At 40.2% G+C, this 26,574-nt stretch overlaps 2 protein-coding genes across 3 annotated transcripts in view; one reads left to right on the top strand and one right to left on the bottom strand.

Moving 5' to 3' along the window:
- Positions 1-1,823, top strand: part of LOC134864365 (serine/threonine-protein kinase 10-like) — a 28,349-nt gene extending 26,526 nt beyond the window's left edge. Inside the window, 1 exon segment of the mRNA XM_063883284.1 lies at positions 2-1,823. Within this exon segment, the coding sequence (XP_063739354.1) occupies positions 2-63 (62 nt within the window). The 3' untranslated portion in view covers positions 64-1,823.
- Positions 1,649-21,786, bottom strand: col17a1a (collagen, type XVII, alpha 1a). 2 transcript variants are annotated; one of them, XM_063883282.1, is made up of 52 exons: positions 21,669-21,786; positions 18,224-18,312; positions 17,890-17,931; positions 15,948-16,796; positions 15,776-15,823; positions 15,639-15,692; positions 15,451-15,498; positions 15,143-15,307; positions 14,753-14,851; positions 14,450-14,515; positions 14,282-14,362; positions 13,950-14,000; positions 13,560-13,712; positions 13,373-13,453; positions 13,225-13,269; positions 12,247-12,369; positions 11,860-12,162; positions 11,689-11,739; positions 11,580-11,606; positions 11,461-11,487; positions 11,309-11,371; positions 11,108-11,212; positions 10,968-11,030; positions 10,823-10,858; positions 10,675-10,728; positions 10,387-10,458; positions 9,779-9,841; positions 9,501-9,572; positions 8,962-8,997; positions 8,738-8,854; positions 8,496-8,603; positions 8,307-8,396; positions 7,955-8,005; positions 7,773-7,835; positions 7,599-7,649; positions 7,395-7,421; positions 7,255-7,305; positions 6,947-7,027; positions 6,799-6,846; positions 6,323-6,460; positions 6,002-6,118; positions 5,780-5,911; positions 5,596-5,691; positions 5,016-5,141; positions 4,857-4,922; positions 4,642-4,764; positions 4,410-4,550; positions 4,094-4,255; positions 3,817-3,963; positions 2,939-3,088; positions 2,773-2,853; positions 1,649-2,224 (listed from the first exon to the last, which is right to left on the bottom strand). In XM_063883282.1, the coding sequence occupies exons 2-52, from the start codon at positions 18,300-18,302 to the stop codon at positions 2,175-2,177; spliced, it is 5,172 nt and encodes a 1,723-aa protein (XP_063739352.1). In that variant the 5' UTR covers positions 18,303-18,312; positions 21,669-21,786; the 3' UTR covers positions 1,649-2,174. The 2 variants fall into 2 exon arrangements, with proteins under 2 accessions (XP_063739352.1, XP_063739353.1); XM_063883283.1 differs by lacking the exon at positions 17,890-17,931.
- Between the last annotated feature and the right edge of the window lie 4,788 nt (positions 21,787-26,574).

Below are 26,574 nucleotides of genomic sequence, written 5' to 3'. Positions count from 1 at the left end.
TCCTCCCAGAGCCGCATCTCCAAGTTCTACCCCATCCCCTCAGTCCACTCCACGGGTTTCTAGATGAAACCTCTGCACACGTGCACAGACACACACATGGACGTAATGAGCACACACACAGACCGACAGTAAAGAGCCCGTGCTGCCTTGCCTTCATCCTCTGAAACAGTTTGAGGATGTCAGAAGACTTTCTTCCAGAGTCTGCAGCTCTGTTTTCTCATATTTTCACACTATTAGACTTATTCCAAAGGGGAAATATGAAGGAGATTTTCAGATTCAGTGTTTCGATCCTCACCTCAAAGTGAAGTAGCTCTCTGCCCGACTTTCCTTTCGTGACTGAACTGTTTTTATAATAAATAATCCAGTGCCTGAGGAATGTCATCTGTTTGGCTTTTAAATCCAAGCAATTTCTAATAAATATCTGCTGCTCTTTTTCTCACATGTAGACATTTGCTCTCAGTAAGGAGAGCATTTTTATACCACTTATTTAACATTTCATATGGCTAAATACTAAATAGCAACCTTATCATTTAATATTGATCATAAAATAGATGTATTTCTGCTACAGGAGACGCATTTAGGTCTCTTAAAGCGATATATTATTATGTAACATGTCTCTTTTAGGCTGATTTTGAGGTTAAACTGATGCACAACTTCAAAATAAGCTTTAGGAATCTCTCCAGCAGAAATGATTCCTTCTTTATAGGGTTTTTTTCCCAGAATGCCTTCCTGTCTCGAGCTTGAGAGTTTTTAGCGTCCGGCAGAAAGTACAGTAGAGATGGTGTTTACATACACAAAGGGCCACTGTTAGGAAACCACTGTGGGGCAGAAACAAAGACTGCCGAACAAGCATTTACGTACCTGTTTGTTGCTTTGTTTTTTTTAGGTAACACCACTTTATTGTTGTCAAGCAGAAATTGGAGCAGAATTCAGGGACTTTTCATTGATGTCGATTCGGAAAATTCGACATTTGTAAGAGTTTCCAACGCCTGCCTTACAGAATCCAACATATTTCGGTTCAGACAAACGATGATGATGCATCCTGTGTTTTCTCTCTGGTTTGCTTCATAAGCCTCATCATAATGTTTTTGCTGCCCAGCATATCCTTGATATGGAATTATTTTGATTAAAATACTCTTTTCAATGTCGTGCTAGCTAATAGCCTTATTCTTTAAAGCAGCTGTATAGATATACTGTATACCTGATGTGATCGCCTTTAAAGATTTTAGTAAGGCTTATGGTGTAATGTGCAGCTCTGAAGCACATTTTAGAATTATTGCATCTGTACTCAAAGAAACAAACGGTGCGCTTAGCATTTCTCTTATTGTTATTGAGGCAGATGTAATATGAATGTGATATTCGATGCAGTTGTTAAAACAAACAAAAATGGACCTGACTGGTTTAGGTCATCCTGACTTCTGATTGGGTCATTCTATCATCTCATTTCTTTGTGATTGGCTATTGGGAGTTAAGGTATTTAATAACTGATCTATTATGTACAAAAATTGCATCGAAGTGCTGTGCACCTTTTTACGAATCTTTCTCAGTAGCAATGGATATGAAACTGCAACCCCCACAATGCAGCATCTGTACTATTCACTCAGAAGAGGTTTGCAGACTACCCACAACATCATTACAGAATAATCAGTTCTTGGTCTGTTGTCTGTTTTATTCTTCAACAAAAAAAAAATCTGAATGTTGACTGAAACAATGTTATCCATATCAAAAGTGTTATGCATTTAAAAAAAAATAAATGTATAGTTTTTAGAATACTTGTGTAATGTAGATTTTCATTTTGCTGTAAATAAACGTTTTCCTCTGTACCACAGTTGTCCGGTCTTTCCAGCTATGAATACGTATGTAATTATCTGACAGTGAAAATCTTCTGTAAACAATTGCACATAAAAAAAATGTGGGAAAAAAAAAAATGGAATATGAAAAGATGATAGAAAGACAACTACATGAAATCCCACAAAGTAAAAAGATATATCCCCTCAAAACAGTGAATCAAACAAGCTCATTCAAAGATATACAGTCTTTGATTTCACACAACACAGTAGACACACAAATACTATCAAAACAATTACAAGAACAATTGTATGTGTCCGTACATTCACCATCTTTATACACACCAGATTCCACATTAAACTTTCACAAACTCAGTACGTGGACAGTTACATTCTAACGTTCCTCTTCCTTCTTTTAACAGCCGGTGCGTATTCTCCTGTAAAACAAAAGTTTTATCAAAGTGTTGCTTGATGTGAAGTGCTTTAAACATTTGGCTCCCACTCCAAGCAAGTCGCATCAAACATTCAAAAATATCCTTAGAAAGTATCTGAAGCAGGGCTCCGTCCTTCAAATAAACGAATCTAAAACCTGTTAATGTGAATCCTGCTAGCTTTGTTTTTCACACACATATTCAAGGATGTAATCTTGAATAACTTGTTGTCTGGAAATAAAGTCAACATGTCAGGTGTTAAAAATGATATAGGTACTTAATTATTTGCTAAAATCTTGTTAACTAGCTATATCGTCAATGGGTTTATTCATCTTAAAGGATGTTATGTTGCATTTCTTGTTTCTGCGAAGTGAAGCCATTATAGAAATAGTTCAAAATCATGATTAGCACTTCTTTATTTGCTTAGTGGTGATCGAACAGCTGCTATGATTACTTGGTTGAACACAGCTACAGACAGCAGCACACCTTGAAGGACACATAACATTAGCGGGGTGCCTGAATGAACTCAAACCATAGGCTACTAGCAGACCTACCTCTGTCTCCTTTTGGCCCCGGGAACCCAATGTCCCCTTTCTGTCCTGGTCTCCCAGGCGGTCCTACAATGGATCCATTTTCTGTGGAGGAAATATTTCATTACAATACCTATATCTTTAAGCCACTATCTAGTTGTTAGAAAACTGTAGGTAGATGATTCTTTACTTTTGATGTATTCCACTAAATCAATAAGATTTTCTTGGGACCCAAACAACTGGCTGAGTCCCGGTGGACCTGGAGGTCCCGGTGCTCCTCGCGGACCTTGGATGCCATGATCATTGTGGTTTTGTTTTAAGTCACGTAGCAGACCCTGAGCTGGAAAATAAGAGGCAAAGTAAGGAATCATGTCAACGCCTACCTTTACTACTCGTGTTTCATTGTAGTTATTTTAGATTTTTAACATCGTATATTTAATCACAGTTAAACGGTTGAACATCGATGTCATTATATTGTTTATTGTTTTTCCTGTTCTATTTTGTATTACACTCTCCTTGTGTCTTGTCTGGTTCTACTTTTTGTCTTGTGTTTCTGGCCTTTGTAATTGCTTGCGCCGCCTTCTTTCTACCTGTGTGTTATAACCCTGCTGCCCTTGTGTTTTTGCCTGGCCTTGCTAGCTGTGTTTGGTCATTGTAAGTAGTTCTATGTGTCTGTCTCTCACAGCCTTCTCTGTCAGTTCGTCGTTGCTGTTTCTTGGTGTGCTTCTGCTGTGTTTCCTGTTTGTGTTTGTTCCCCGAGTGATTCCTTTTTTCTCATGTTGTGTTTGTTGCTTTTGCTTTGTATTAGAGGAATCCCTTAGTTTCATGTATTTACAGGATTTTTACCAGCTTTACTTCTTCTTAATCACACTTTTAATTATATATACCGACTTCCCCTTACGTTCTGTGTTTGGCTACTAATATTTTCCATAAATCCTGTGTGAGCCGTGTGGACAGCGGCAACTTGGCAATTGTCTTGCTAGATTCAGTGTCCATTTGTGTACCTCTCAGTAAAATTATTTCTAAAAAGCTTTGTAAAAATAGTACAACAAGCTCATAACGACTTACATTTGATGTATTCCACAACATCCATGATATTTTCACGGGAGCTAACCAATTGGCTTTGTCCAGGCATTCCAGGAAGTCCAGGAGGTCCTGGAGGTCCTTGAACAAAACGTTCAGAGTTTCCCCCAACATCACGGAGCAGACCGTGGGCTGCGTTTAGGGGACAGCAAAGTTCAGCATTGCTCAGGTAACCATTAAAATGGTATTATATTGAAAGCAAGGTTCAGGTAGTGAACATTCTGTGACAAGGTTTACACCAAACTTCCTCTAAATCACTTACATTTGATGTAATCAGTTACTTTGACAGCGACGCTGGAGTAGTCTCCAGTATCCAGGATGCTGTCCTTTGTGCCAGGTTCCCCTGGCTCTCCCCTGTGTCCTGGGGGTCCAGGAGGGCCTGGTGCACCAGGAAGGCCGAACATAGTTCCTCTCATACTATCATCTGTAGACAATACAATATAACAGGATCGCATAAGGACCAATGACTCAGCAAACATTGGGTCACAATATGTGACTTTGATGTAGACTGCTTTATCAAGTGACATTTTTTAAATTCATCACATGTATGTTTTGAGTAAGTATTCTTTTAATCTCACCGTTGATGTATTGTTGTTTTTCTGCTGTGGGAGGTTCTCTGTTTGCATACTCAGCAAAGGAAACCAGTCCATGGAGACCACGAGGGGGGCCCTCTGGTCCAGGGGGACCAGGGGGGCCTGGTAAACCTCTAAAGTCCACACCTTTAGGATAATGGAGCAGATGTGGAGGCAGACAAAATGTGAATAACTCAAATCCCCCTTAAATAGGTTAAACTAATGTTGTTAGACTCACTCTGCAAGTAGTCACGTATGTCTGAATTGATGTAGTTGCTAGATCCTGGTGGTCCAGGTGGACCTTCTCTACCAGGGATACCAGGGACACCCGGGGCTCCTGGATGCCCTTGAGGACCGACAACTGATTGAAGTTGGAAAAGGAAAATGAACATAAATTGGTTGAAGAGAGCTACTAAATCGAATGACTGTCTGGGTTCTTATTGGGTTTCTAACCTTGGAATGAGTCTCCAGGTAGCCCAGGGGGTCCAGGGGGTCCGGGGACACCTAACACCTGCCTCTCTGGATACAGATAGGAGCCACATTTAATCAGAGTCATGCTCTTTCATCATAACACCTTTTAATTGTAAACCTGCAGTCCCATTTAACCCTCACCATTCAGTAGGGTGAGTACACGTTCAGCCACCTCCTGGGTGTTGATTCTGTAGCTGCCATGGCCCGGAGCTCCAGGGGGTCCCGGTGGACCAGGAGTACCAGCACCATATCTCCTCACTTCCTCTCCTGGACACAGATAACATTTTGGCAAATATTCTAAAGGCTATGCTTTTGAAGAGCTTGAGGATTGTTGTTCCAAACTTGTATTCTTTCTAATATCCAGCAGGGAGAGAGAAATATTGTCAATTGATGTATCATTTCAGTAAGCGCTAACATAAAGTTTAAGGTCTCAATCTATAGTTTTCAGTCTTTTTTAGTAGAGCATGTTCATTTGTCAATTACGGTCCCAGATTAGAATAGACGATAAAAATGGTATGCACTAGATCAGTACGACCTTACGGTTGATAGGTTGCTAATATTCTTCCTGTTTATGTTTAATAACCAATTAATTGTCCCTGTGACAACGTCCACTTCATATGCAGTCTGTCAAACTAACAAACCTCATGCATGCCATTTAAATATTAATAACTGCAATCTGCAATAAATGTGGGGATTCAAACCACCCTCAAATGACACTTACTTTGTAATACGGCGATGACATCATTGACAGAGATGGAGCCAGGAGGACCTGGAGGACCAGGAGGGCCAGGATCCCTGTCATATCCTCTACCTTGGCCTAGATAGGAGAACCATGTAACATACGTTTTCAGTACTGTTAACTGCATAATACTGTACAGGTCACATTTTCATGTTATTGGTCATACTCTGCATGTAGGCGATAACTCTGTTTGCCACGTCATCCACCAGTCCGTCCCCTGCAGGACTCGAAGGCCATGAAGCACCAGGTGGCCCAGGAGGCCCAGGAGGTCCTGCCAGGTACTGTCTGACGCCATCACCTGCACGTCAACACAATGTTTCACATATAGATCAATGGAATTTGTTCTCTATTTTATACAGTCTTAGTGTAAAATTAATAAATAGCATACTCTGAATGTACTGTGCAATGTACTGGCCCACATCAGGTGATCCAGATCCAGTTCCATCTCTTCCAGGAGGACCTGGTGGTCCAGGTGGCCCTGGGGCACCAGAACTGAAGGAGCTACCTGAAATCACAACATTATCAATCAGATAAAATGTCACATGAAAAAAGAAGAAAGAATGTATTATCGTTGACGTGGTTTGATAAGTCGAAGTTGCTTTCGAAGAACTTAAATGCAGCTCATCCTAGATAACTTAGTTTGGATGAGTCCAACATCCATTTTCAAAATGATAAGTTAATGCAATTATTTTACAAGAAGACAACTTACTCTGAAGGTACTCTGCAAGGTACGTGCCTACATCCATGTGTCCACTTCCGTCTCTTCCAGGTGGACCGGATGGACCGGGTGGTCCAGGTGGTCCAGGTTGGCCTGGTGGGCCTGAGGCGGCAGGACTATAGGAGCCACCTGGGATGACAATACCAATCCCCAATAAAATGTCAAGTAGAAAATAGAAATTACATTTAAAAAACCTCAAACCCAGGTCGAATGATGCATGATGTGTTAAACATATAGGTAATGGTATAGATCAATATATTTGACTTTGTCAGCTATCACTGTAAGACCCCTGGTGGATAAACATCTTAATAATGAATACAAATAAATGGCTTTTGGAGCATGTTTGACTGACTGATAGTTTGTCATTCATAGTTACTGTTACTCGAAACCCTCCAGACTTTCTGAGAACACAACATTGGTGAAAATGATTATAAATTCATTTTATATGATGTATGAAATGGTCTTACCAACGGAGACTCCAGGGATACCTGGGGCACCGGGGATTCCTGGATCACCTGAAAGGATCACAGTATGGACAAGAATGTTCTACTGTGTCTTGTAGTATCAAAAAAAAAGATTTGATGAACATCACTCAAAAGATTTGGCTTAGTGTACCTTTAGCTCCTGGGATCCCCTCTGGCCCCTCTGGGCCTGGTTGACCCTCGGGTCCCCTAGGTCCAGGCTGACCTGGGAAACCTGAAAAGAAAACCAAAACACTATTTTAACATCAAGGTTAAACAGCTTGGAGGTTAATTGTTGACTTTTGGAATATTTCCATAACAGTTGAACTCCACCAAAATGTAGCTGATAAGGCTGGAAAAGTGGATCCTTTTGCACTAATGATAGCTTTCCAACTATTTTGCGGACCATTACTTGGTCATCTTCTTTTTAACAAGCCTAGGATCAAAAAGTTGTTCACATACCATGACCTGGTTTCCCTGGACTCCCTGGGAGTCCTGATTGACCTGGTTCTCCTGAAACAATCACCAGTACATTAAGATATGTTTGTTTTAAAATCTGTACTTTATAAACACTATGTATACAATCTTTTCAAATGTCTCACCTTGGAACCCTTCTGGTCCTCGAACACCTAGGGTGAGAAACGATAAGATAAAAGAACATTACTGTGAACCATAACCTCTGACCTACGTCAATCTCGATATAGTTTTGATCATTTTCATATGTCTGAATCCATCTTACATGCAGTCCTATCGACATGTTTGTAAGAGACTTCTGTTTTCAGAAGCATCTCATTTGCTCAACATACCTGCTGCACCCTGTGGGCCCGGGGGTCCTGGTGGTCCAGCAAAAAAGGTTTCTAAGACAAACAAGAGAAGAACACATCAAACAGGCTAAGCTAGTAAAGAAGGGGCTGAACATGACACATGTCCAGGTGTCTAAGGATATATGACGCATCTGAATTTAGATTTGTTTCACCAACCTGAGGTAGGAACAAAACTCCCTGGTTCTCCTTTTTCTCCTGGAGATCCAGGAAGACCAACTCCTAGGAAGACAGCAGCATTTTTTTTTCATGTTGACACTGTTTAAACCATGCTTTATGTTGATGATGTAGTTATGTACAGTATTTGTTTGTCTGCGTAATGAAAGACTATTTTTTTTTACCTGGCTCTCCTGCAGGACCTCTGCGTCCGGGAGGACCCTCTTTACCCTCACCTAAACAAGAGTTGCATTATTTGAATCATCATTAATTTCAACCAAGCACCAATCCCGATTATTTCTAAGGCCCTTATATCTTACAAAAAGCCTTTCACTTGGCCCCAGCCGTGGCGCAACTGGCTGGGGCACCTGCACCGTACGCCGGCGACCCGGGTTCGATTCCCGACCCGTGGTCCTTTCCAGATCCCACCCCGACTCTCTCTCCCACTTTCCTGTCACTCTCCACTGTCCTATCCGATTAAAGGCAAAAAGCCCCCAAAAAATATCTTAAGGAAAAAAAAAAAAGCCTTTCACTTACCAGAAGGACCTTGAGGACCAGTTGCTCCAGCAGGCCCTGGAGGTCCTGGTGGACCAGGAGGGCCAGGCAGGTTAGTAGCTGAAGAAAGTTCTGTTAGAAACAAAAACAACGATGGTGAAGGTGTCCATATTACTGCCAATCCCTAAATAGTGCCAAAGCAAAGAATTAAAGACGTAATAAGGTACTCACTGTCGGTTCCGAGGGATTCTGAACTTGTGACAGACCCAGGCTCGCCAGGTTTTCCTTGCTCTCCCTTATCTCCCTTTTCTCCTTGATCTCCTTGATCTCCCTTAGGTCCTAAATTATGATATCAATGTACCGTCACAAAATAAACTGTTAAATATGTTTTATGTGTCTCACATCCATCTGTCAGATGTGACCAATCCAAAAAGTATTGATTCTTAACATGGGCAAAGAGAATTTGAATTTACCGGGTCGTCCTGGGAGACCGGCGGGGCCGATGGGACCAGACAGACCATGGGTTCCAGCAGAACCTGGAGGCCCGGCAGGCCCTGGTGGTCCGGGGATGGCAACAGCATTAGAGCCAGCTAGAAACAAAATGCAAGAGACCAGTTATAATTTAACTGTTTTTGTGTTTTCCTAAAGTTTAAATCTAATGTGTAATTAGTAAGTATTGCTTTGCCGCTGTTCTTACCTGAAGCAATGAATTTACCAGGTGCTCCTGGGTCACCTGAAAGACAGAGTTATATTCCATCACATGATGAAACTTCCTATTATAGATACAGTATTTCAAAAGTTGGATGTTTGATGAGGTTCTTAGTTCCAGGAGTGTTGGCGAGGAAATGTTGCAGACATTTATTTTTCATGCTTGTGGTGAATAAAATGATGGCACTGTCAACCGGTCAATCAGTTGCTCTACTACTGTGGTCCAGACTTGAATAATATTGAAATATTCGATTGAATGATTTCCCCATCAACGTCAACTGAACTCCTGTATTTCACATCTTTTACATTTTTATTACAGGGCTATCAAATTCACTGAAAACGAGAAGCCTTACTTAAAATGTTGTTCTGCTGTAGGTTGACTGGTGTTTGTCTGTGTCTGTGTGGGTGTGGGTGTTCAAGTGTGTGCATGCGTGCCCGAGCATGTGCTAGTTTAAATCTTGTCTTGCCTCTCACAGCAATATTCCTTCAACTCTCAGTTGAATTGAACATAAAAATGTGTTGTTGTACCTCTGGGACCAACATCTCCAGGAAGTCCAGGTGATCCTCTAGCACCAGGAAGTCCATTTGAGCCTGATTCACCTGCATACACGGAGATCTTGATAACATTACTATATCTACCTCAACAACAAGCGTAAATATTATTTGAGTTTTTTCTGGCAGCCATGACAGAATGTCATAGTGGTTGGTAAATACAGAATAAACTCAGCTGGTGAGATTAAATGCTGTTATCAATATATTACTCTCCAATTTTGTCATCTCATTAATGTATAAACCCCTCTTCTCACCTCCACTTCCTTTAGATCCCTTTGGTCCAGCAGGGCCTTGTGATCCAGGTTGTCCTGGTTCCCCTTTAACCATAAATGTAAAATCATCAAATACAGGATGTTAGTTTTACTTACAGTTAAAGGTAAGCCTACTTTATGTAATTATTAATATGTATTACTTCTTCCAATGTTTAACTTTTTGTAACTTAACTTAAAAACTGTGACCTCTCCGACTATCTAGAGTCTATGGACTGTATTTAGGGTTGTTAATGTTAATGCACACTCTCAAAGGTGTTCCAAAAATGTGTTAGCAAAATACGGCCTTCAATAGATAACATTAAGCGAATGCATCCAGAATACCAGGGTTCAGCTGGCTAACCTAAACTAAGGTTAGCTAATAAGCTCTAACTTAGCTTCCCTAGATGTATCTGGTGTAGACTGAATTTGCAATTTTAGCTTATAAAGTAGAAAAGCTAGCTAGTTTCATGGAATCCAAATTAAACTAAGAACATAACTTACATTAACATTATTTTGAACAGTACATATGATTTTACCTTCAAAAAGTAGAACCTGCTGTAATGGCGTCTTTATTCATGGTTTTTGCATCATGTGAATACTCTGTAACACACCTGATATTCCACGTGCTCCTCTCTCTCCTGGGTCCCCTTTGATTCCTGAAATACCTGGTGCTCCTCGATCACCTGCATAAAAAACAGTAAGTGTCAAAGGCGTTCTAAAAAAGTTGGTCTGAACTAAACTATTACATTTAACATTGGTTAATAAAGCAGTGACATTGTCTGTCTTTCTCATACAAAAACACAATCACTTCATCATCTTATTATATTTGAGTCTTTTGTTACACATCATTTTTTTGGGGGGGGTTTATGGAAATGACAACAAGTGAAACTAAAAAGTACCAGGCACTCCTGGTGCTCCTACTTCACCCTGGAAACCTTTTGGACCTGGAGCACCTGCACACACATGATTACAGATTTAACACATGACTGCCACTCAATAAGATTTTACAGATAGAATAAAATGTCCATGTGCAACTGGAGTTTTTACCTGGAATTCCATGGGAACCCTGCTCTCCTGTGGAACCTAAATCAAACAAAGAAATTCATAGTGGCTTTAAAATCTCATTTTTATTGTGATGCAATAACATTGCTATTGTCTTTAAATGTTATCCCTCTATGACCTTTGACCTTACCTTTCGGCCCCACAGGACCAGGAGCACCAGCAAGACCAGGACGTCCTGCCTCGCCTTGAGATCCTGCCAAAAGAAGGTCTTATTGTCAAAGATTGAACACAAAGAGTAACTTTACATAATTCAACAAAAACATTACCTACCTCTGTCTCCTTTCTCTCCAAAACCTGGTGGTCCAGCTTCTCCACGGGAGCCCACTTGTCCATCACGGCCCCTCTGGCCTTGTGGACCCTCAGAGCCTGGTTCACCTGGTTACAAATCAGGAGAGATTCAGCCCATGTGTTCTCATCGCCAGTGTTTTTCGTTCTCAAAGAACCAATTAAACGATCTTAAATGGCCGCTACCTGAACTTCCCTTTGGTCCCCTTGGTCCATCCAGTCCTGGGTGCCCTATCTGCCCAGGAGGGCCTAAAGAAACAATACAAATGAGTGGCAATGATCAAGCAGTGAGAGTTGTCACAAGGAAAAAGCTACAACACATTTGTTTTCAGTCTCACCTGGCAGGCCAGGAAAGCCACCGTCACCTGCAAAAGCCGGAATTATAGCCATTATACAGCTTAATGAATATCCCCTTTTGCTGAAGTTAGGAATTCATGACCTTTTCTCAGTCGCTTACCTTTTTGTCCAAGCATCCCTGTGTCACCTGTGAAGAAACAGCCCGCCTTTATGAAGGAACTCAACAAAATATCAATTTCCGAATAACTCAATAATTTGTGCAAACATGCCTTTAACTCCTGGGTCTCCTCTCTCCCCTTTTAGTGAGTATGCAAGTGAATCTGAAAATAGAAAAGAATGTGGATAAATCAAATACACAGTACATGAACAAGAAGTTGTTTCACTGACAAATGGATTGATTTATTGTGAATATCACCAATAAGAGTGTTATATTTCTGTACCTCTCAGAGCATCAGAGCGGAGTTCAGCCCTGACCAGATGCTGCACGGTTCTCTGCAGGGTGGCGCTGTCCTGCCCTGGTCCACTCCCAGCGTCTACTCTAGGTCCAGCTGCTCCCAGGTTGATCCCATTGTCAGAGCGGGTCAAGGTAGACCCAGCAGAACTCCTTTCGATGTACGCCGAGTCCAGCGGGTCGATGATGTTGATTCCAGAGGAGGCCGACAAACGGCTGGACCTGGCCGATGCCGTGCCAGTGATGGATTCCAGAGCATCGACACGGTTCTTCAGGCGTTTCACTTCTTCGCCTGTGAAGCCAGAGAGATGATTATTGATATGTAAATGGGTTTGACTTACACTCATGGAAGTCATGCCAAGAATGCACGTCCTACCCAAAGCGATGAGTCCAAAGAGGAGGCCGAGGAGGAGGAGCAGGCTGAGCAGGAGGCCAAGCAGCCACTTCCACCAACTGCAGCAGGAGCAGAAGCTGAAGAACGAGTCACTGTCACTGATCTCTGAGAAACAAACAAACAGATTCATGTTTTCTATCCTCTTTGTATTATTTCTCGAATACAGGACCCTTTAGTACAGCTCCGGAAAAAATTAAGAGACCACTCCAAGTTTTTCTTAAATCTTTATCTCTAGAAGTATAGCAACCATTCCAGTGTTTGTTGAATTTTAACACAGAGAACAATTGTCAGTAGTTTATAGAATACAATAAAATAAAAAACATTTAACTCAAAGACATACCTATAAATAATAAAACAAGAGAAAATGATAATGCTGAAGTGGTCTCTTCATTTTTTCCAGGAATTTATGTACGGATTATTTACCAGTATATTTCAAAGCTTATACTGTAAGACTTTTATTGTATATTGTACTGACATTAAAGGATTTCTGCTTTCTTTGCGAGAGTTAGATGAGATTATCGATAACACTCTTAGCTTAAATGTAAAGCTAAAGCCAGGACCCGATTAGCAACACATTAGCCAAGACATAGTCGTCTTTACACTTTCAGTTTTTTGCACATAAAAAGATAAAACATTTTAATTATTGAGTTTTTTGGGGTTCTAGTTAGCTTTGGACAGAGTCAGGCTAGATGTTCCCCCATTTGTTTCCAGTTAGGCTCAGCAAAGCTACCTCTCTCCTGGCTGTAGCTTCATACTTAGCTCTATCTTCTCATCAACTCGTATTTTCTATAATGAAAATCTATTTTCCACATATCTTAACATTCAACCTCTATCATGTTTGACCCTTAAAAAATATTCTAAAGTAATCTTTAATTTGCAATTCTGTTTTTTTGCTTGGGGTGGTGGAGGATTTGACTGACAGATTACTGTTAGGATGAAAGGGGGAACTTTTTACAGTACCTGCGTAGGTGGCTTTGTCTTTTGTGGCCACTTTTAGGGTTGCAGCTTTAAAAAGAAAGCAAATGAAAGACATTGGAATCAATTACATGCCGGGCAACAAATATAATGTATGGGATGAATCATAAAGCCAGTAGGAATTGATGTCTACATTTAGCATCTGTTCGTTCCTCCATTGTGCTGGATGATAACTTCTGTTTCTCTCTCTGTAGGGAGTCCCCGGAGAAGAAAGCTACAAGACAGTTACAACAGTACATTGTCAGTGATCATACAGAGGAACAATGCTCAACAAGTGTATATCTTAGGTGATTTTTTAATATATCAGTACTTAGTATTACCAGAAGTAGTAGCAGGCATGAACTGCTTCCCTGTGTCTTTGGTCATGACCAGCCGCTCGGTCTCCTTCTTCACAGGAGCATTCTCCTTCTCTATCAGCACAAACTTAAAGTCTTTGCCTGGGCTCTCATCGTGTAGGGGACTGCTGGGTCTCCCTGTGATTAACAAAAACACAACCATAAAAACTCATATGATGGCCTATTGAGCGCAGGCATTTTGAATGACATGTGCTTCAGAAACACACAAACTGTTATAGTCAGTTTCTGATACCAAAAGATTGTATTTAGTATACTGTGAAGGACTTTAACTTATATGTTATGGGGTTGTTTGGTACTCTGTTTCATAAATGACAAAGCAATATTTGTTAACACCTTTTAGCATCTATCCCTCACCTGTGGTTGTGCCGATTCCGCTACCAGAGACATTTTTCTGGACACCATAAACTGTGAGGAGACAAACACGCATGGTAGAAAGTAAAACATGCTTGCTCAAACATGATATAATATTAAAGCATATAGCATTTTTGTTGATGAAACAAACATTATGTTATTAAAAGATTTAATATTGACGTGACTATTTTAGTGTTTTTTTGTAGATTAGGGCATGGGGTGATTCTGACATTTTGGGTCCCTGGGCCTGTGTGTGGTAGGTCATTTACCTAATCCATCCATGGCAGAACAATATTATCTGGTTATGAACAACTAGAAGGAAATCATTACTTTACCCGTTTGTGTGTTGGCTCCGGTGGCAGAGAGGGCCATGGGGCTGGTACTGGCCAGGTTATTCTGAAGACCATACATAGGAACTGAGATAGATGGAGAAGCAACATTGTTACGTACTGTCAGTGCCTAGCTAAGGATGTGAAACCACAGTAGGCTTTTAGGAGAATTACTAGTGCTGCCAGCAGAGAGTCCACCGTTCATCGATGGGGAGCTGAGTGTCAGGTTGTTCTGAACTCCTGCATGGACAGAAAACACCACATAACCCATTTATCACAGTTGGCAAAGCTTAAAGCATAATGTATGACTAATTCCCGTAAACTATCATCTCAGATCACATCTATTTATGATATTATTCATGTAATTTACAAAACAAGTAGAAACATGCAACCGTCAATTAATAATGAATGGTGAGATGCAAAAGTGGTACATCTAGCACCAGGTTGCTGATGCGTTTGGTTGTTTGTGAGACTGACCTGATGAGTAAAGGTTGGAGGTAGCCGACATGTTGTTGGAGCTAGTGTTGTAACCGTAGCCACTGCTCACACCTCCGGACCAAATGCTGCCATAGTGCTCTGGTAGGAACAATTTAAAAAAGGAATGCAGAACATGTACTAAAAAATAATATTAAAAAAAGATAACTTGTATTAGAATTGTTAAAGATCTAGTGTGAATGATAAAGAGGGATGTATTGGCAGAAATGAATCACCTAACTGACCTTATTATTCTAAACTGAGAAGGAGCCCTTTCTATCTACATGGCAAACAGGTCCTCCTTAGAAGTATGGTATTCATTTGGTTGCATATTGCAGCCTGACCACTAGATGGCACTAGATCCTACACAATAGACCTTCAAAGATAACAAACCTGGCATCTGATTGGCTGAAGCTGTGGCGGTGCTGTCAGACATGGTCCTAGTTTCAACGCTGGCCTTCTTGGGGATAGGCAGCGTGTTGTTGGGGGATCTGGTGGGGCTGGTGCTGGTGGAGCGGTTTCCTCTCAGCAGGCGCTTCACGTCATCCAGCTCCGTCCCTGTACAGGAGAGATGACAATGAGCCTCAAAGAGACAACCACCCTGTGCCTAGTATCAATTTACTTGAAATTCAAGCAAACTTATATTTTTTTAGTACATTGTTGTGTCATGGATATGCATGACGTTAAATAGTCATACTCACAACTTGCTGGAGGAGAAGCACTCTGAAGTCTTGCTCTGATCTCACTCTCTAGAAAACGAGAAAAGCTGAAGATCTAAAATCTTTGGCGCTTTAATGTAACTTAATATTTTCTAAATTGGAGGATTCAATTGTATTAATGTGTATTTATGCATGTTTTATAAACTACTGTTTCAGAGCAGCCAGTGTACCTCTGCTATTAGTTCTCCCTCTGGTGGCAGAGCTAGAAGTAGAACTTGAAATACCTGAAAGAAAAACATAAAAAGTGAATAACAATTTGATTACATGTTCACATTCCATAGTTTCCTGAGATTCAAGTGAACCTTACCATACTCCTTCCTTTTGTACTCTGGAGAGGAGTTTGTGCTTGAACTTTCTGAAACACAATGACAAAAAATAGACGTTCTGTGGTTCCCTTTGTTTCAACAGCAAACAATGTGAAAACAACCCAACAGTTCAGGAAAGCGGCATGAATTCATGACCCTTGACCTTTGACTAACCGTAAAAGACATCTGAGACCGCTGCTGCCATGGTGCTCGTGCTCTTCTTCTCTTTTGGAACAGGTGAATAAGTGACTGCTGAAGACGATCCTCTCTTTGCCTCCCCAGACCCTCCTGAACTGTAACTGCTCTTCGTCATTGTTGAAACTGTCACGGCTCCTAGACCCCCGTCTCTTTTTCCATCTCTGCCCCCACTCACAAAACCAGAAGACATGCCAGAGGATCCCTTCCCAGTGGCCCTGAACCCCACCGCCCCAGCAGTTCCCTTTGTTGCTGCCCCTGAGCCCCCTGAGATTGCTGAATTTCCAACCCCTGAGGATACAGCAGAGGAGGCACCTAGAGTAGTGACGCTGATGCCACCTGCGGACTTGCTGTTTCCGTATCCACCGGAGCTGGCAGCATTGGAGCTGATGGATGTGGTCAGGCCTGAGCTGCTTGTTCCGCCAGAGCCATATCCACTGGAGCTGGCAGCATTTGAGCTGCTGGATGTGATGAACCCTGAGCTGCTTGTTCCGCCTGAGCCATATCCACCGGAGTTGCCTGCGCTGGAGCTGCTGGATGTGGTCAGGGCTGAACTGCTTGTTTCTCCAGAACCATATCCACCGATGCTGGCCGTATTGGAGCTGCTGGATGTGATGAACCCTGAGTTGCTTGTCCCGCTGGAGCCGTATCCACCTGAGCTGGTGGCGTTGGAGCTGCTGGATGTGGTCCGGCCTGAGCTGCTTGTTCCACTAGAGATGTATCCACCTGAGCCAGCGGCGTTGGAGCTGCTGGATGTGATCAGGATTCCCCCAGAGCTTCCTGACACAGCTTTCTCACCTGACCCTCCTGTGTTCATAGAGAGATCATCTAGAGGAGAAGACAGGAAATCAAAAGAGAGGACGAGATTTGCCAACTCATCATGAATAGTAAATTCATCCCAGCTCTAAAAGGTTAGATCTTATCAAATGCATCATCGAGCACTCATAAGGTCTGCAGGGGCTAAGGATGGTTAATTTATTATTTGCCTCAATCCAGTTTAAAATACAAGACTGCACATGAAAAGCCCATATTTGAGAAACAACTTGAATACCTATTCCAACTTTTTTTTGGTGGAATCATAAAAGAACATTCCTAAAGTAAGCCTCTGCTTGCCTGGCATGACTGAACATGCCCTATTACTCTCATTACATCCTTCCACTCTTAGTGTGAATGACACGCACAGTATATCATCATTTCTGCTGCTGCTGCCACAGGTAATGACATTTCATGTGTAATCAAAATAAAAAGCTGTGTGCTTGGAGCGTGGCGACCTTTAGCGCTCTCTCAAGGCATTGGCCACAAGTAGGCAGCAAAACAATCTGTAAACATAGCACTCATTATGATCAACCTTTGTTGCTTGAAGCAAGAAATTGGTTATTAACACATCCTGCTGATTCAACTGAAACATTAATTTTAATTTTGGCTACCAAATGTAATAAATGTATCTACTTTTAGCTCAGATTTAGTTTCCATTAACTAAAAACAAATATATCGGGCTCTTTAGCAGCTAAAGGATAAGCTACATCTCCACAAGCTAGCTGATAACTTTGTCTAGCCCTACTCAGAAAGTATCATAGATATGTTTGTCTTTAGTTTCCACATGATTAAAGTCACCTGCTGCATCGAGAAAACAAAGCCAAAAAGAGCAGTGAAACTGATCTGTAACAGCTGGATAACTAAAAGAAAATAAGGTTAAAGCAGTCAAAATCCTAATAAATCTAATTGGGATGTAATACTTTACCCCTTTCACATTTGTGAAAGTCATTTGGGTCAATTCGTAATAGGAAAAAGTGTTGAGTGCAGCTAACACTTTACAATCTATCATTGATTACAATGTATAATCAATTCAGTGTATAATTTAAGAGGTAACTATGTGTATAAATCATGATGTATGCTAGGTGCGAAGAATGGCCCAGCTTACTTTGCGATGTCAGTCGAGTAGTTGTCACTGACTTTGTGACCACTGTAAAGAAAATATAAATGGTTAATCACAAATAAGTATTATGTTTTGAATGTAGCATTCAAAGTGTTCACTGTGAACAGTTTACATTGGCACTAATTCCTTTCTATCCAAAATGCAGAGACACATACCTCATTGAGAGTAATTATTTTTCCTCCATTTGTAATAACATACAATAAGACATTCTACAGCTTATTTAAGCCTGTGTTAGGTAAATGATACATTTGTTGAAAATACAAAACAAAGAAAGTGTATGCAGCACAAAAGGTAAAGGCCTACACCTCTCAGATCTTACCTCTGCTACTTCCTCCAACACCTCCGCCACCCCCACCTCCACCAGAGCCGACAGACGTGGATGTTATTAGATTGTCCATCCAACGCTATCTGTTGCAAGAATGACAACAACAACAAAAGACTGATTATACAAAGTTTTTTGACCAAGTGTTATGCTGAGCTTAATAGACCATGAGCGTGAAAAGGTGGTTTTACATGATATTGAACCATACCCTGAGGCAGTATATGCACACACAGTCCTTCCCTAAGTCATATCATCTCATTGAATGCGGTCATATTTCTTTCCTTTGTATCAATGTCCCCTGTGGAAACGTCTCTTTAGAACCCAACATTGATTTAAAGGGTTCACCTGGAGCTGTATAGAAAGGGCGTAGGTCGGTGCTCATGAATGTGGCTTTCCTTTGAACAGAAAGGATTTACTACAGAACCATAGATAAAATGGTGTGAGATTTCAGTTGTAGCTGCAGGAAATGGAACTAAATCTTTGATCAGCTGTCATGCATATGGACTGAAATTATTACTGAATACATCTTCAAAGCATGTACTGTCATTGCAGAGGCACACACTGACATGCAATTATATTTGAGTCAAAAAACAAACATCAAAAGTCAGAAATAAATATATAAAACGCTGCTTCAGAATTAAACAAAGCATTTACTCAAGTATAGTCAGATAACAGCTTAAAAGTGGAATCATTTGATAATAAAATGTTCTAACAGGTTTTTGTTGAATACTTATTTATCTCAGGGTTCCCCATGCTTATGTATGGCTGGGGGTAGGGTGCATTGCAGTGTGCTACAGTGTAATTACTCAAACTGCCACGAGAGGAAACCGTATTTCCTCAAGATCTCGACATTTTACACATGGTGGCTTTACATTTCTGCTGAAAGATTACAATGGTCAAGAAAAGAAAGTCATGAAACAGCAAAAATGATTCAATCTGTACGCACAGAAGGCTGTATTCATTGAGATACATTTTTCATATAACATAATCACAAAAGAAGAACTTGTTTTCAACAGCAACAACAAGTACAGTTTTTCAGTTCATTACATTCAGGGGTTTTGCTGCTGCAGCCTTACTGGTCTGGTATGACCAACACATGATGGTGGCTGATGTGAGCTAAAGAAGCGGTTAGAAAATATTCCATTGAATAAATCTCTTCTTCACTTTACAATAGATGTTAGCCTTCATAGGGATCCCATCATTGTTCATTTGGCCACACTGTTTAGAAAAATGGCAAAATGCAGTGCATTTATAACAGTCAAAAATGTGCATTTGGAACTATGAACTGGAGCTAACAAACTAGCTACCAGTAGTAATTGTCAATTCCAATGAATTTCTGTGTGCAATGTTACAGTACTATGGCAAAATGAACATTAAAAGTAGATAGATAGTGTATGCAGTGTACTACTACATGAAGTGGTGTAAAGGAACTACTGTAATTTTGAGTTAAAGTACTATTTACATTTTTTTACTGCTTTGTACTTTTACTCCACCTCATTTATTTAATACCTTTAGTTACTTTGCAGATTTGATGAATTGTGTGAAATATACTCAAGTCTTTAGTTACACCTGGAGTAAATTCACAAGCTGCCCTGCAGCATACACATTCATTAAAAAATAGCTGCACCCTTACCAGCTTTATTAAACACTTTAATGCATCAAAATATATATCATATATTATTCTGAAATGGGCTGATCTGCATAATGAGTACTTTTACTTTCAGTACATTAAGTATGTTTTGATGCCAATACCTCTCTACTTTCACTTTTGAGTGCAGGACTTGAGTATTCCAACATTGTGTTCTACTTTTACTTAAGTACAAGATCTGAGTGTCTTTTCCATCTCTGACAACATGGAAGCATACTAACAGAAGGATCAGTATTAAGACACACCGATATTCAGTACGTATTCAAGACACAACTTTCAATATCGTGGCATTTTATTATTTTTTAATCTACTTTTTTAACTCATGTCTGAACACTTTTACAGGTATGTATATAGATTTTTACAAATCATATTCCCAGTATTTATTTACATAAATTGCTGTGTTACCCAGCATTTGCAACAACGGTTAAACAGGATTCAACCCTCGTTGACATTATTCAATTCAGGGCTTTATTGTGCACATGAAAATAAAGCCTTGAATTGAATAACGTCAGCAATACTGAACATAAAGGCATGTCTGTTTGTGAGCTGATCTAATATTGCTTTGGAGTTTTGAGAGTTGTTTTGCTATTATTAAGACCTTGTGTTTTCTTATTTTTTATAGATACTGTTTTAAAATTACTATCTTTAATTAGTTTAGATCCCAAACACTCAGACATGTCATAAAGCTAAAACATAGGCCTTTTGATAACTATAGAATGTTCCCTTGTGAAATGTCGCATTTCCTATGATAGCAATATTTTGCCTGAGGTAACTTGTCTTAATGGAAATAATAGCTTAATCTGACAGGGGAATCTGGGGTATTCAGCTGTAAAGAGTGAAGCCCCCCAGCAATTCTGTACATAACACCCACAAACCCACTGACACAGCATGCACCCACATGAAGCCACTGCAGACATGAAACAGTAACAAATATCCGTCAGATATTAGCCCACATTAAACATTTCACAGGAAATATTTGCATTGCACTATTCGCACAGTTTGCATTGATTTCTAAACCACGTTACAGGCAACTGTAGAACAAACATCACATCTGGACTGAGGAGACAGTAGTTTGAAAAGATGAACAGATTTAATATTTACTGCAAAAGTATTAATTGCATTTCATGCTGCTGACACTGCGGTCTACACACATTTTACCCATAACCCAGTTGCATTCCCCGAGTAAGTTATGTTTTTTTATCCTCATATTGTGTGTATAAAAGTTGCTCTTAATCTGAAAAGTCATAAGCCATTTTGTCAAAGTTAAATTATTTGACACTGTACAATCTTTATATCTATTATGCAAGGTACATTTATGCAAGCAATGTGTTTTAGTACTATATTATAGTTATTACTGTTGGTAACATCTATCATTACTATGATTTATGTTATTAATGGCAGCAACACCCATTGTTAATAACTGCAGGTCTGCTGCAAATCTTACTACTTATTCACTCATTTTTGTTGCTACCTTTTATTAAATCAAATATTATGATATTACTTTATTATATTACTTTAAACTCCACTTTAACTATTAGCCTTGTATTTTAAACCTGTCTTACTGCATTTTATCTTCTCACAAATTGGATTTTTCTTGCTTTTTAATGAAGGTCTTTTTTGTGCACTATGTCTTAGTGCCTTTACTGTTTTTTGTAAAGCACTTTGAATTGACTTGTTGTTCTAGACATACCTTGCCTTTACAAAAACAATGATAACAGCTATAGCTATTGCATTTTAAGTGATTTTACCAAACACTTCTAGCTTTGATAAAGAGCCATAGTGAGCATTGCTTACCTTTAGATCATTTGTTTCAGAAATATCCTCCCTCCTCCTTTCTTTATGTCCCCCTGCAGAAAAACACTTATCAGTCGTATGTTCTTTACCACATCACAGTGTATCGTGCAGTGCCAGGGACTTTGCATGTGCCTCAAGAGTTTATGTATTAGCTTTGTCTGACTCATAGCTTCAGCCGACAAGTTCCAACAGAGTGAAAGGGGCTGTTACACACACTGACTGACAGGAGTGAAAAAAATAGCCCTGGGCTGATCTTACAGTACATCACTGGTAGAAAAATGAGTGAACAATGTGTTGCCCTAGTCCATTACTAATTTCTTTTGTTTTTAAATTACAACTTGTGCGAGGATCAAATTAGGTGCTTGGTGAGTCATTCACATAAAATGAGTGTGACCTTGAAGGTACTGAATATCATTTGAAAGCAAACGTGTAGCAGGTTCAAATAACTTTCCTCTACCTGTGTTTATACCATTCCTTACTGTGTATCTAAATGTCAGCATTAATAGGCAGCAGAGTTGAGCCAACTATCTGTCAAAATAAATGGATCCAGGTATCATTTCTTAAAGCAGGGTGATTTGTGTTGTCATGTTGGGAATGTGATGACTTTGTTTGCATGCTTTTAGCTTTACAGTGGCAGTGAGGCCTGACTCGCGCACTGAGCATGGCAAAACGTCCAAAAAAACTGCTTTATATTCATTATCATTGGAGCTGAGAAATGCATTCTTAACACGGTCACAGGTACACAACTTCAAATAGCTGAAATAGAATTGTCTAATTGTTTTCATATAAAAACAAACACAGTGGTTGGAGAGAAAAACACAGCGAAGACCTTGTCTTAACCAACCCAACGGACACTAGCTAATTAGAGGCGGGTTTAGGCGGTCATGTCGTACCAATAGCAGAAGAGTGTGTTTTTTTGGAGAACCAGGCCTTTGAGCAATGGCTGTTAGTTTTCAGAGTAACAGTCTTAAGGAAATGGCATTCAGATTTCAATGGGAAATTGTTTGGACCCTAACCCTAAACCTTTGTTTATTATCCTTTAACCATGAGCAGGATCTTTGCCGTAAGCTGCATTCACAAGAGAAAGCGGCTCTGCGCTAATTTTGCTGTTGTGTTTCTACAGTATGTAGAGAGCAGGTACGCCCACTACTAATTACAAATACTTTAATAAAGAACAGCTATCTCTAATTTGTCCTTGAGCTAATTCACACTTGTGCGAATTAGTGCCATAATATATTATCTAATAATGATCAGCACAGTGTTTTAATGTTTATTGGACTGACCCATACGTATTCTATATTGTTCAACATTTATTCTGGAGCCTGAATCTTGAGCAAATCAAAGTCAACTTTATTGGGGTGTTAAATCCAGGTCCAATAGGGGCATGGGGGAGAGTTGGGAGGGAGGGGAGAGTTCAGCCTCCTGACTGGTGCCTGGTGAAAAAAAGCAGTTTTTTAGTCGGGTGGAGTTCAAGCTCAGGCTGTGGAACCTTCTCCCTGAAGTGGGTCAACATCGGTTTTATATTAAGCGTTACCAAAGGACAAAAAAAAAACACGACCCACCTCTTTCATGTAAGAGAGGAGCAGCTTAAGCAACATCAAACTAAAGCTGGAAACATTTTTCTGATCGTGTGATGGAGTCGGATATTGGATGTAATCTGATGCTTGGACAAGTCTGAAACCATCTTGAATAACACTAATAAAGTCATGAGTGAGTCATGTTTTTCCACCATCAGACTGCTTTAAAAATGCATAGTTCGGGGATAAAATGAATGAGTGACACATTTGTCAGGGCATGTGTCAGTGCTTGCAAAAAAGGTACATATACTTGCTCCAGGGTAAAAAAAATAATAGCTCAAACTTTAAAATATAATCAAAGGTGTATATATTGTATTGTTGACATCTAATGGGCCATCAGCATTAGCAGGATTTATCAATGCTTCTAACAGAAGTACACGTTACAAACACTTCAGATCACTTTATGAGAATTTGACAACGCCAACTTTATATAGGTTGGTAATAACAGGGTGCGATTTGACAAAAAAACAGAGGGGGGGATGTTTTTTTTAAATGTATTCATAGACAAGAACATTGGACTTTTAACTTGCATAACTAGGGAGAAAAAAACGCAAAAAGTAGACAGGCCCTTTTTTCGGGTCCGTGGATTAGTCCCCATCACAACATGGCAAAACTTTTAATAACCCATACATGGATTTCTATTCAACGTCACAAAAACATGCGTACGCACTAACAGGCAGAAAGCACCATAGAACAGCATCAATGCTCTCCATGAAAAGACCCTCCAATTAACTTAAATCAAACACTCAAAATAATTCACTAAATAGCACAACGTGCTGTCAACACTCAGGGACAGGTCTGGAAAACTAGACAAAGTAAACAGTCGGCTCTGGTGACAAATTTGTGGTGGCTTTTTCGTTTTTCCTATCGGGGCATTGTCTGCAGCATTTCGGCCCTCTTCTATCCACAATTCTGCAAATGGGTCCTGTAAAGTAAGATGATATGCTGCTCTGAACGCGTTTCATGTTTGGTTCAGCGCTGTTTTTCCTGCGAAGTTCCCGCACAAAAATGTTACAATGTTTTTGTGTTCGATGACGTTCAGAAATATGCACCGTCTGCCAGAAGGCTGCTGAATAGCCTACTCTGATGTAAAGACACTGAAGATCGTTAGATTTCAAGAGTTTAAGTAGGCTAGCAGTTAAGTTGCATTCATTGCTATCAAGGGGGGGAAATCCTTGTCCCCACCGGAGATAAAAATAATTTAGCAGAGGTAGGGATAGGAAAACCAGAGGGGGGGAAATCCTCACCATCCCCCCCTACAAATCGCACCCTGGGTAATAAATACAAAGTAGTCTAAGTTTCACATATTTTGTATTAATGAATCATTTCTTTTTCTTCTTCTTCTTCTTCTTCTTCTTCTTCTTCTTCTTCTTCTTCTTCTTCTTCTTCTTCTTCTTCTTCTTCTTCTTCTTCTTCTTCTTCTTCTTCTTCTTCTTCTTCTTCTTCTTCTTCTTCTTCTTCTTCTGGTGCATGCTGGGAGATTTTGGAGTGTGAGCGGAAGAAAAGAGCGACGCTTTATACGTTACATTTTTCCGTTTGTGCTTGTTTATGGGTGTTAGTTTATAGTTTATCGGTGATAGTTTACTTTGCTTAACTTTTGGGTCTTTTGGTGGTGGGTTTGGGGTGTTTTGCGGGCTTCTCCTGCCGGTGTCTCGCCGGCCGGCGTCTGACGCCATGGTAAATGGAGACTTTGCCAAACTCACGCGGAAGCACGGCATTAAAATATCGGCCGGCTTCCCATGCACGGTGGAGGATATCGGGCTGGCTGTGGGGGAGAAGGTCGGACACAGCAGCATTAAGTCCCTGGCGCAGATGAACAGTGCAGTCGTGATCTTTCTGGACCAGGTGGAGAAAGTGAACCGCGTTATCGAGACGGGCATCACGGTGAGTGAAATGTTTGTGCGGGTGCAGCCGCTGACGCTCCCTGCAACCAAAGTGGTTCTATCCAACGTCCCTCCCTTCATAACTGATGAGTTCCTCAGTAGAGAGCTATCCAGACACGGGAAACTTGTTTCTCCGCACGTGGTGTCTCATCGCAGACAGGTCTATATATATATATATATATATATATATATATATATATATATATATATTTTTTTTGTTTATTTGAAAAGGGACAGTGCACATTAATTAACATTCTCAATGTAAACATACACTAAAAACGTAAATGTGCCGGAGTTAGCCAAAGCTAATTTTCGTCCGTAGTCCCCCGGCAGGTCAACACATCATCAACTTACACATTACAAAAGAGTAAAGACAGAATAAATACAAATGGCCTAGAATGAATTAAGACAGCTATTAATGAGTGCAGTTTTGATTGTTTTTAATCCATCTCTTAAGTGTTGTTTTAAATAACTGATAGCTGGTGCTGTCTCTGATTTTGTGTGGAAGGCAGTTCCAATAATTTGAGGCCCGAACTGAGAAGACTGTTTGGCTAAATTTACTATGTCTGTACTGCACAACACAGTCTCCCCTGGTGGCTGCCCTAGTTGCCCTGCCACTGCTGCTCTTCTGTTGAACAAATTCATCCAGTGGAGGAGGTGCAAGCCCATGTAATATTTTAAAAATAAGACAGGCATCTAGGTAATGTAAAAAACTGTCAAAGCTAAATAAATTATATTTTGTAATGATATGACAGTGGTGGTAACTGATAGGTTTTTGATCTAGTGTTTTTAAAGTTTGCTTATAGAGGGTTTCTATTGGTTTAAGAGTTGTCATGTTTGCTTGGGACCAGCTTGTGTAGCAGTATGATATGTGAGAAAAGATCATGGCATGTATAAAAAGTTTAGCTGCCTCTGTTGTTAAGTATGGCCTTATATGTCTAAAATTAGCCAGATTATATCTGATGGTATTAGCCACCTTTTTAACATGCTTTTTAAAAGTTAAGTTAGAATCTAGGATGATGCCAAGGTATTTAAAATCAGACACAACCATGAGCTTTTCTCCTTTAATATAGACATCAGCCTGTGGTGCACTTGAGGATCTCTTAGAAAAGAACATACAGACTGTTTTATTAATGTTAAGATGTAGATATGACCTTTCTAGCCAGTCAGAAACATGTACCAGTGTTTCAGTTAGTTTTGCTGCAGCCTGTTGCTTGTTTTTGGAATGCACATAAAGAACGGTATCATCTGCATACATCTGTATATTAACAGAGGGACAAACTGAAGGTAAGTCGTTAATGTACAAGCTAAACAAGATAGGGCCCAGTACTGACCCCTGGGGTACACCAATATTACAGTCCAGATATGATGAATAAGAATTACCTATATGTACACTCTGTTTCCTGTTAATAAGATAGGACTCCATCCATTTCATGGCCTCAGCTG

Source organism: Eleginops maclovinus, chromosome 5 (assembly GCF_036324505.1).
Source record: "Eleginops maclovinus isolate JMC-PN-2008 ecotype Puerto Natales chromosome 5, JC_Emac_rtc_rv5, whole genome shotgun sequence".
NCBI lineage: Eukaryota > Metazoa > Chordata > Actinopteri > Perciformes > Eleginopidae > Eleginops > Eleginops maclovinus.
Note: the sequence above shows the minus strand (reverse complement) of the source record. Positions and strands in the feature narration are given on the sequence as shown.

Bases quoted from the DNA above. Each gene is read 5' to 3' on its own strand.
- col17a1a (XM_063883282.1), bottom strand. From the start codon at position 18,302: ATGGACAATCTAATAACATCCACGTCTGTCGGCTCTGGTGGAGGTGGG. The intron at 15,308-15,450 runs GTGAGTATGACT...TCTCCTGTACAG, and splicing joins TGCTTCTCCTCCAGCAAGTT to GGACGGAGCTGGATGACGTG. The intron at 10,459-10,674 runs GTACTTTTTAGT...TTTTTTATGCAG, and splicing joins AGGAGCACCAGGAGTGCCTG to GTGATCGAGGAGCACCAGGT.